This window comes from Rhincodon typus, chromosome 19 (genome assembly GCF_021869965.1).
Source record: "Rhincodon typus isolate 14 chromosome 19, sRhiTyp1.1, whole genome shotgun sequence".
NCBI classification, from domain to species: Eukaryota; Metazoa; Chordata; class Chondrichthyes; order Orectolobiformes; family Rhincodontidae; genus Rhincodon; species Rhincodon typus.
Window position 1 is genome coordinate 11,017,741 of NC_063350.1, and position 10,747 is coordinate 11,028,487.

The 10,747-nt window shown below is 42.3% G+C and overlaps 1 protein-coding gene and 1 long non-coding RNA gene across 2 annotated transcripts in view; one reads left to right on the forward strand and one right to left on the reverse strand.

Moving 5' to 3' along the window:
• Positions 1-420, reverse strand: part of LOC109910942 (ER degradation enhancer, mannosidase alpha-like 2) — a 51,022-nt gene extending 50,602 nt beyond the window's left edge. The window contains exon 1 of the mRNA XM_048608535.1: positions 301-420. Within this exon, the coding sequence (XP_048464492.1) occupies positions 301-420 (120 nt within the window). The remainder of the gene's footprint in view (positions 1-300) is intronic.
• A 2,247-nt stretch (positions 421-2,667) lies between these two features.
• LOC125485473 lies at positions 2,668-10,017 on the forward strand. Its single transcript, XR_007264191.1, has 2 exons — positions 2,668-4,296; positions 6,326-10,017. It is a non-coding gene; the product is annotated as an uncharacterized LOC125485473 (long non-coding RNA).
• The last annotated feature ends 730 nt before the right edge of the window (positions 10,018-10,747 follow it).

Sequence of the window (10,747 nt, forward strand, 5' to 3'; positions counted from 1 at the left end):
CCCTTCATCAGAAAAGGCTTTTCTGATGAAGGGTCTAGGCCCGAAACATCAGCCTTTCTGCTCCTATGATGCTGCTTGGCCTGCTGTGTTCATCCAGCTCTACACCTTAATAATTAATAACAGTTATTTTATTTGCTGAATATATTTGTTCATGATGTGAAACCCAGAATGTGGGAGATTTATTGAATTATGAACAGGCCATTTAGAGCTGAAGCATTTCTCCACAGAAATCTGGAACTTTCTCCCAAAAAGCTGTTGAGGGGTAAACTTTTTTTTTTTTTTTTGAAAAATGAACCTGACATGGTAGACTTCTTCCTCCAAACTCCAGTGAATACAGGCTGCTTCAGTTATATGGCTCCTTCGTAACCACGCCCTTTCTTTGCACAAACACTTGTACTGCTCGGCGTGAAGCCTCTGCATGTTGATCAGCCCATGAGAAATCTCCATCATCTGCAGTTTGGCTTGTTGTTACCACTTGCGAGAGGCCTGACTGGCTCAACAGTGAGGCAACCAAACTGCCTGATCCAAGCAAGCCTGTCCAATGGCCTAGTGATATTATTGCTAGACCATTATTCCAAAAACTCAGCTAATAGTCTGGGGACCCAGGTTCAAATCCTACCCTGGCAGATGATGGAATTTCAATAAAGAATCTGGAATTAAGGGTCTAATGCTGGCCATGAAACCGTTGTCGAATGTCGGAAAAACTCATCTGGTTCACTAATGTCCATTTATGTAAGGAAATCTGTCTTCCTTAGCTGGTCTGGTCTACACTTGACTCCAGACCCACAGCAATGTGGTTGACTTCTGGGAATTAAGAATGGGAAATAAATGTTGGCTTAGCCAATGATGTCCACATCCCATTAGTAAATTTTTTTTTAAAAAAATGGCGCTGCACTCAAAAGGTGCTACAGGATCAACGGGCCAATGGGCTGAAGAGTGACAGATGGAGTTTAATTTAGATAAGTGTGAGGTGGTGGATTTTGGAAAGGCATTATACACTTAATGATAAGGTCCTGGGGAGTGTTGCTGAACAGAGTCCTCGGAGTGCAGGTTCATAGTTCCTTGAAAGTGGAGTTGCAGGTAGACAGGATAGTGAAGAAGGTGTTTGGTATGTTTTTCTTTATTGGTCAATGCATTGAGTATAGGAGTTGGGAGGTCATGTTACGGCTGTACAGGACATTGGTTCGGTCACTTTTGGAATACTGCATTCAATTCTGGTCTCCCTGCTATAGGAAGGATGTTGTGAAACTTGAAAGGGTTCGGAAAAGATTTACAAGGAGGTTGCCAGGGTTGGAGGGCTTGAGCTATAGGAAGAGGCTGAATAGGCTGGGGCTATTTTCCCTGGAGCATCAGAGGCTGAGGGGTGACCTTTATAGAGGTTTATAAAATCATGAGGGACACGGATAGGGGGAATAGATAAGGTCTTCTCCCCAGGGTAAAGGAGTCCAAAACTAGCGGGCATAGGTTTAAGGTGAGAGGGGAAAGATATAAAGGGGACCTGAGGGGTAACTTTTTACACAGAGGGTGGTGAATGTATGGAGTGAGCTGCCAGAGGAAGTGGTGAAGGCAAGTACAATTACAACATTTAAAAGGCATCTGGATGAGTATGTGAATAGGAAGGATTTAGAGAGATATGAGACAAATGCTGACAAATGGGACTAGATTAGTTTAGGATATCTGGTTGGCATGGACAAGTTGGTCTGAAGGGTCTGTTTCTATGATGTACAGCACTATGACTCTATGACTGGGGCCATCTGAACTAACTCCACAGAGGCTGGTGTCCTGTCACCAAGTGACCCTTTGTTTACAGGTGTAAAGTCCTTGACTCTTGCATAGCCTTGTCATAGTCAGTGCCCTGAATGTCAGACACTCCTGTTTATAATCTGTCAGCCAGGACTCCCTGATTGGGGCTGTTCATCCGGTTCAGTCAGGGACCTTGTATTCTGTGATGTCCAGCTGGCTGACCTCATTACTAAATCACTAAGCCGTCTTTTGTGGTTATGTCCTTGTCCCATGCAAGCCTTTGGTGAAGGTTGCGAATTCTAAGAGATGAAGCTGTGAGCTGCTGAGTGTAGATCTTTACATGACTGAAGTGTGAACTTTGGCAGATTGTTGAGAGGCAGAGCCTCATTGATGCCAGTGGTGCTACGTTGGAAGCTGCAATGATGCTGATTGATTGAACAGGAGGATCTGATAGAGATACCTGGTACCCAACCCCTTGGGAAGGTCCTCTGCAGTGTCAAACTTACAATGCCAACTCACACTCATAGGAGTAGCAAGTGTTGAGTAGACAGCAGCACGTACCCTGGTGGGGCACAGACCATTCATCCGCTTTCCGCCCACAAGCCAGGATCTCTTGAGCCACCAATAGATGCTGACCTCTGCCTTTGTCAGTTCGGATTGCCCCTTGTTGCTATCCACTGGGAAAAGAATTCCTATAGGGGAAACCTCTAGGAAGGTATTGCTAAACTGTGGCATCACCCTTTGACAAGTTTCTGAGGGGGGAAACATTTAAAAGGAACCTAAGGGGCAACTTTTTCACGCAGAGGGTGGTGCGTGAATGGAATGAGCTGCCAGAAGGAGTGGTGGAGGCTAGTACAATCACAACATTTAAAAGGCATCTGGATGGGTATATGAATAGGAAGGGTATAGAGGGATATGGGCCAAATGGTGGCAAATGGGACTAGATTAATTTAGGATATCTGCTTGGCATGGATGAATTGGACCGAAGGGTCTGTTTCCATGCTGTGCAACTCTGACCCTATCTCCAAGAGTGGTCAAGGTGATGACCAGAGGTTGAGGTAGGATTCGCATTTCATTATTGGAAATATGAGAGTCAGCCCAGGGTGCTCAGCTGCTACTTATTATTACTAAGTGCAACTTTAACAACATTTCCACCCCCAGGGCTTATTCACTGAGTATCGTGCGTGAATAGATGGACGATTTTCAGTACAGTCTGCTGACTCGGCTATACTGCAAACTGCAAGAGCAACACTAATCTAACGCTGAAGGTTGTATTACTACCTTGCAATGCACAATTGAAGCCAGCTATTATTTATAAGCTCCGAGTACCCCCCTCATGGGATGGTCCAGGAGTGTGCTGTCTGTTGACCCTCATGTTCCAGCTGCAGCCTTTAAATGGGAGCATCTGTCAAGGTGGTGCAGCAGACCTACTGAAACAATGGACCATGTGAGTGAGTTGATGCAAAAATCATAGAATCCCATAAATTTACAGCAGGCCATTTGGCCCTCCTGTCTGTGTTGGCTGGCAAGGTACCATCCAGCCTAATCCCATAATCCAGGACTTGGTCCCAACCAGCATTTGGTTGCTGTCCTTATTGCTCTTGAACTGAGTGGCTTGCCAGGCCACTTCAGAGGGCAGTTCCATATTGCTGTTGGTGTGGGGGCAAATGTAAGTAAGGATAACTGAAGTCTATCTAGATTGTCAAAGGACGTTCATGAACCATTAAAACAATTGTTACGATCATCATTAGACTCGCTTTTAATTCAAGTCCTACCATCTGCCATGGTGAGATTCAAACACGTTTCTCCAGGACATTAGTTTGGGATTCTGGATTACTATTCTAACAACAGTAACACAACGCCAAGCCTCTCCCTGCGTTTGATTTGTTCAAGTGCATATCCAAGTTTTGAGAAAGGATCACTGGACCCAAAATGTTAACTCAGCCGGTCTGGCAGTATCTCTAGAGAGAAAGCAGAGTTTTTTCCAGCAATTTCTGTTTTCATTTCCATGTTTTTTTTTCCTAAGAGTTTTGAGGGTTTCTACCTCTGACACACTTTTTTCAGGCAGTGAGTTCCAGGTGTCCCGTTCTTTGGGGAAACAACTGTATCCTTTGAATTCTCCTCCAGATGTCCTAAATCCATAGACCTTGGTTATGGAGCACTCAACTAAGGGAATTAGGGCCTTTCTATACTCTTTATATAGACCCCTCATAAACTTTTATGTTTCAGTGAGATTTCCCCGCAGACTTTTTTCCATTCACTCGTGGGACATCAGGTGGCACTGGCTGGACCAGCACTTATAACCTGCTGCTGTTCCAAAGAAAACAGTCCTGGTGTATCCAGTGTTTCATTCTTCTCTTCTCCAGACAGCATCCTCGTTTTCTTTCTTGTAAAGAAAGAAGTATCCCTATAAGAGGAATTCTGGTCAGTGTGTGAACATCTCTGTTGGTCTTTCATGGGTAGATGGATGAAACAGCTAGAATGGAATCTTCAACTTTATGGAGTTGTACCTTCTTTTGCCAGGCTGTGTGTGAGAGAGAGAAGGAGCATCAGGTGAGTAGTAGTTTTCACTGCACATGTGTGGATCCACTTTACCAGGTGTCCAACCATAATCATTCCTGCTGCATGGCAACCAAGTAGAAGATTTCATTTGAATTTATTCATTCGTGGAATGTGGGCTTTGCTGGCTGGGCCAACAATTATTGCCCATCCCGAACTGCCCTTGAGCAGATGGTGGGGAGCCTGCTGAAGTCTGGCAAGTGTCGGTATGCCCCCAGTGCTGTTAGGGAAGAAGTTCCAGGAGTTTGGCGCAGTGACACTGAAGGAACTATAATCATTGTTCCAAGGCAGGGTGGTGTGTGACTTGGAGGCTGTTCCCATGCATCTACTGCCCTTGTCATTCTAGGTGGTGGAGGTCACAGGTTTGGAAAATGCTGTCAAAGGAGCCTTGGTGAATTGCCTTTTGTAGATGGTGCATCCTGCTGCTACTGTGCACCAGAGGTGGAAGGAGTAAATGTTGAAGGTGGTGGAAGGGGTGCCAGTCGAATGGGCTGCTCTTTCCCAGATGATGCTTGAGTGTTGAAACTGCACTAATCCAGGAACATGTGGAGATTCCTCACCTTCCTGACTTCCACTTTTGTGGATAGTTGGCAGGCTCTGGGGGAGTCAGGGCGTAACTCACAAATAACCATAATTTACAACCAGTTAGAAAGATGAATCATCAAGGACTGAGCATTTCTCTGGTTTATTTTAGTGTTTTACACAGTTTGTAATGTTTACAGAGGGAGTTTTTAAAAAAATATAATTCTGCCTTGCCTCAGTGGATTGGTGTCTCTGCCAGGTTTGGTGGGGGTGGGGAGATCTTACGATATCTCGAGGCTCACATGTTGTGCCTGGAGTTAATCCAAATGAACACATGTTCAGAGTGCTGGTCACTAGATACTTGTTATTGATGGAAGAAACCCTCCTGGTGCAAGGAACAACTATTAACCCATTGTGTGAACTAGGAGCTGTGAAAAATTATGAAAATAATGGAAAAGAAAATTTAGAACAGTTCTGTGGAGCTAGGAAAACTAAATAAATAAATGAAACTTGCATTTTAAGCTATTACCTCAAACCCATTCATATTGTAGTCTGATTTACAGTAAGAGGATATCTGTGCCAGGTATTTGGTAGAGCTAGCCAATTAATTCAGGGCCCTGTAACTTTGTTTACACTTGATGCATTTAACCCAATTCTTTGAAACCATCAGTTACTTTGTATTTGCCACCCTTATCAGGCAGTGCATTTTAGATTACGACAACTTGCTGTTTTGTTTTTAAGGAAAATACTTCTGTGTGATGCCCCTCTTATTCTTTTGTCCTTTTTTATTAATTGCCTTAAAACAGTGAACTTTGGCCATTGATGCTTCTGTGATTGGAAATTGGTGTTCCCTGTAAACTGCACCTGAGTGCACAATGTGGCCCCTAAAGCTGCCCCTGTACATGGCTACATTTAAATTTAAAAAAAGGCCTGTGTACATAGTGAAGCAAATTAGCTAGATGCTTCAAAGAAAACAGAGAATTTGTTGCTGAACACACTTTCTATATATAACCTCTATCAAACTTATGGAAGTGTTCAAAGTCATTAATTTCATTTCCAAGCCTTCCTCTTCAAAGGAGAATGCTTGGGTATAAATAAATATATCTAGTCACAAACACATCCTGTTCAATCTATGGGTATTTTTAGTTGACTTGTTCAGACATGTTACAACACGTGTGGGGCAGGGGGACTCGAACCCAGGCCTTCTGCCCTAGAGTTAGGGACATTATCACTCTGCCACAGAAGTCCTAAACCCTACTGATTAGAGTCATACAGCATGGAAACAGACCCTTCAGTCCAACTTGTCCATACTGACCAGATATCCTACACTGATCTAGTTCACATGGTATTCCCAGGCAGTGTCCTATTTAATTACTAACCAGGTCTGAGTCTGTGTAGCTTATGAAATTGGACAAGATCGGGTGTTTACAAGTTGGAATGGCTGTAAGTAATGTCATGTTTATACCTTAATATCCTGATCTTTCAATCCCCTCTAAAACAGGAGAGACTTATCTCCACATACATTCAGTCTTTGACTGACAAGCTGAACAGTGAACAGAGTGAAATCTGACCTGACATTCCAATGCATTAGTGAGGGTGTGTTGCACTGTCAGAGGTGCCAGCTTTCAGAAGAGACCTTCAACCAAGGCGCCACCTGCCTACTCCAGTGGGTTTGAGAGATCCTGTGACACTATTCTGAAGAAAAGCAAGAAGAAAAGTCAACAACCTGAAACATTAACTCATTCCTCTTTCCCCAGATGCTGCCAGACCTGCTCTGTACTTCCAATGTTCTGTGTTTTATAACAAGGAGGTCTCTCTTGTCAATATTTGTGTTTTGATCAATGTTAGAGATTAGGTGATTTATTTATCGCATTACTGTTTACAGAAGTTTGCTACATGCACATTGTCGTGTAGGAAAGAGAAGCCAATATGACAACACTTCAGAAGTACACTCACTGTAAAGCGAGTACTTTCTGATAATCTGCAGTCAACAGGTGCTGTATAAGCGTAAATTTTGGTAGGGGAGATGTTGCTGACTTCTAGTTTCTAGATTAGGCTGTGGAAATGTTCTTGCTGGAGTGCTGTGTGGCTGAAGAACAGCATGTTCACCAAATCCATGTCTTTGTAAAATACCATACTTTGCAGCACAGCAAACAAATTGGAGAATTATGCGATGGAAAAAACTGGCAACTTGCAACAATGAAATGTCTTAGGGATCTATGGAGTGGAGGTACATTCCTCTGACCCTCTGCATTGCCAGGAAAATTAAGATTTTAATATTTGTTCTCTCATTTTGCTGCATTTTTGTGAACCAACTTTTATGCATATATAGGCCAATCTTATTTTTAAAAAGCAAACAGATACTGGCTTTTACCATAAAACTGTAAAAGAGGGAATTGCCAATGCAATGCTAAATCTAGAAATACACCAGCTGAATTACGAAGCATTAGTCTTAGATTGTCCTGTCCTCCTGGAGAGAGTTTGGAGGTAAAGAGAGAAGGTGCAGCACAGACTCCCTGGGAATACTGCTTTAATTTGAGGAAATATGGGAAGGAACATGGAGCTAATTTTATTATAACAGAGGAGACTACTGGATGATTTGAGAGAGAAGTTTGAAAATAAGAAGGCATCAGACGTGGTTGCGCTGGCTGGGGACATAAAATGGACATTAAAAGGTTGAATTTAAAAGAATTGAGGCGAGAACCAGAGGAAACCATTTTGTGTAGACCCATCACGAATAAATTATGAAAGTATGATAGGGACATGGGCTTAGAATCCATGAGGATAAATGCAACAAACTGATTATACAGGATGACTGGTTTCTATTTTACGATTCTTGCAGGATTTTGAGTCAATATGCAGCAACAAGGTATTGCTAACATCTTAATTCATGTTATCCAACATTGTATTCTGATCTCATTAAATTGACCAGTTTATTTCTAAATTGGATTGTTATTGTACTATGAAAAGGATTAGTATTCAAACTATACATAGATATGCAATTCTTATATTTTGACTTGCCAACAAAAAAAAAGAAAAATCATTTTCCCTGTCTTGGATTAAAATACTTTCATGCTAATAAGCTTTTTAAAAATTACAGTGTAAACTTCTGTGACTAAAAGAGTTTTGTTTGCTCGTTAACAAAGTTGTGAAATGAGAAAAGCCTTCAGTGTTTGATAATTGGCTTGATCTCACTTCAAATTGCTTCTTGGGTGCTATCACCCCCATTCTCAACCCCATTCTCCCACTTTCTCCCCGTAACTCTTGATCCTCTTGACAATCAAAAACCTATCTATCTCTGTCTTAAATATACTCAACGACCTGGTCTCCACATCCTTCTGTGGCAGTGAATTCTGGCTGAAGAAGTTTCTCCTTATCTCCATTCTAAGAAGTCTTCCCTTTACTCTAAGGCTGTGCCCTCAGGTCCTAGTCTCTCCTACCAATGGAAACATCTTCCCAACATCCACTCTGTCCAGGCCATTCGGTATCCTGTAAGTTTCAATTAGATCCCCCTCCCCGTCATCCTTCTAAACTACATCAAGCATAGACCCAGAGTCCTTGAACGTTTCTCATGTTAAGCTTTTCATTCCTGGGACCATTCTCGTGAACCTGCCCCAGGGCCAGTACATCTTTCCTGAGATATGGGGCCCAAAACTGTGCACAATACTCCAAATATAGCTTGAGCAGAGCCTTATAGAGTCCCAGAAGTACATCTCTGCTTTTATATTCAAGTCCTCTGAAAACAAATGCCAAAGTTGCATTTGCCTTCCAAGCTACTGACTCAATCTGCAGGTTTACATTGAGAGCATCCTGGACTAGAACTCCCAAGTCTCTTTGCACTTCAGACTTCTGAATTTTCTCTCCATTTACAAAATAGTCTATGCTTCTATTCTTCTTACCAAAGTGCATGGACTCCCGCTTTCCCACGTTGTACTCCATCTGCCACTTCTTTGCCCACTTTCCTAACCTGTCCAAATCCTTCTGCAGCCTCCCTGCTCCCTCAATACCACCTGTCCCTTTACCTTTTTTTTTCTTTATTCATTCATGGGATGAGGGCGTCGCTGGCTAGGCAGCATTTATTGCCCATCCCTAATTGCCCAGAGGGCAGTTAAGAGTCAACCACATTGCTGTAGGTTCGGAGTCACATGTAGGCCAGACCAGGTAAGGATGGCAGTTTCCCTCCCTAAAGGACATTAGTGAACCAGATGGGTTTTTCTGACAATCGACAATGGATTCATGGTCGTCATAGATTGTTAATTCCAGATATTTTATTAAATTCAAATTCCACCATCTGCCCCAGGACATTACCTGGGTCACTGGATGAACAGTCCAGCGATAATATCACTAGGCTATCGCCTCCCCTTATCTTTGTATCATCTGCAAACTTAGCAAGAATGTCCTCAGTTCCTTCATCTATATCATTAATTTATAAAATGAAAAGTTGCAGACCCAACACTGACCCTTGTGGAACACCACTTGTCACCGGCTGCCATCCTGAGAAAGACCCCTTTATCCCCACTCTCTGCTTTCTGCTAAACAGGCAATCTTCTATCCATGCTAGTACCTTGCCTCTAACGCCATGGGCCCTTATCTTACTCAGTATATTTAACATTGTATTAAATGAAAAATCTACGCTTTACAGGTATTTACTGTCATGACTTGCGTCTTAAGAGAGGAGCTGCTTTCTTCAAAATTCCCATTTGTTTTGCACATCAATGATACATTGTAATCAGAATGGGATATGGTGTCAGACAGACACGAATAAAGATATTTGTGATCATTAAATAGCTGAATGATCTTGGCTAAAAGTAAAACTTTGAATTGCTGTGCATGTCATTAAATATTTATGCTCAAGTGTTGCAAAATGGACAAAATAAAGTGTGGCATCTGTAATCTGGGAAGTTGTGGCTTGTCTTCAGTCAAGGGCAGTGCTTTTAAAATTACAAAAGCAAAATCCTAAAGATGCCAAATGATTTTTAATTGAACAGTAGATAATCTGTCATGATGCTTTGCTAGTAGAAATTGGACTGCATGGCAGTTGATTACAATCAAGGTTCTCTGGAAAGCTCTGCAATAATTATTTAAGTGGTCTACATTGTAATTTTAAGGTTTGAAAATTGTATCAGATTTTTTTGAGAGCTATTGTTCTTGCATTTAATGAAAAATAATCATTAAAGATTTTTGAGTTTTTAATTTGTTCATTCAACAATGTTTTACTTTGTTAGTCGAGGGTTATGAGGAAAAGGCAAGAAAGTGGAGTTGAAGATTGAGATCAGCCACGATCTCGTTGAATGAATAGCAGAGCAGACTCGATGGGCTGAATGGCCTACTTCTGATCCTACAGCTTATCTTTTTCGTTTACGTTGTCTAGCATATATTTTGTGATGTGGAGGTGCCCAGGTTGGACTGGGGTGGACAAAGTCAGAAGTTACACGATACCAGGTTATGGTCCAATAGGTTTATTTGAAATCATAAGCTTTTGGAGTGTTGCCCCTTCGTCAGGTGAAGTGAGAGAGGGGCACACAGACACAGAATTTATGGGCAGAGAGATCAAAAGACCATACAAATGGTGTGAATGCTCATGGTATAAAGGTGAGACTGTGCAGGCGCTATGACAACGGATGAATGGACACAGCACAATAATCGCCAGACAGGAATGTTTCCTCCCAGTCGGGGAACACTTCAGCAGTCACAGACATTCAGCCTCTGATCTTCAGGTAAGTATCCTCCGAGGCAGACTTCAGGAATGCAGAGTGGCTGAGTAGGGAAACTGGTAACCAAGTTCCGTACCCGTGAGGACGGTTTCAACCATGATCTTGGGTTCATGTCACGCTACGTGTGACCCCATCACACTGTTCTGTATCTGTAAAATCTCCCTAACTGTCCTGTTCTGTCACCATCACCTGGATAAATTGTTATGATC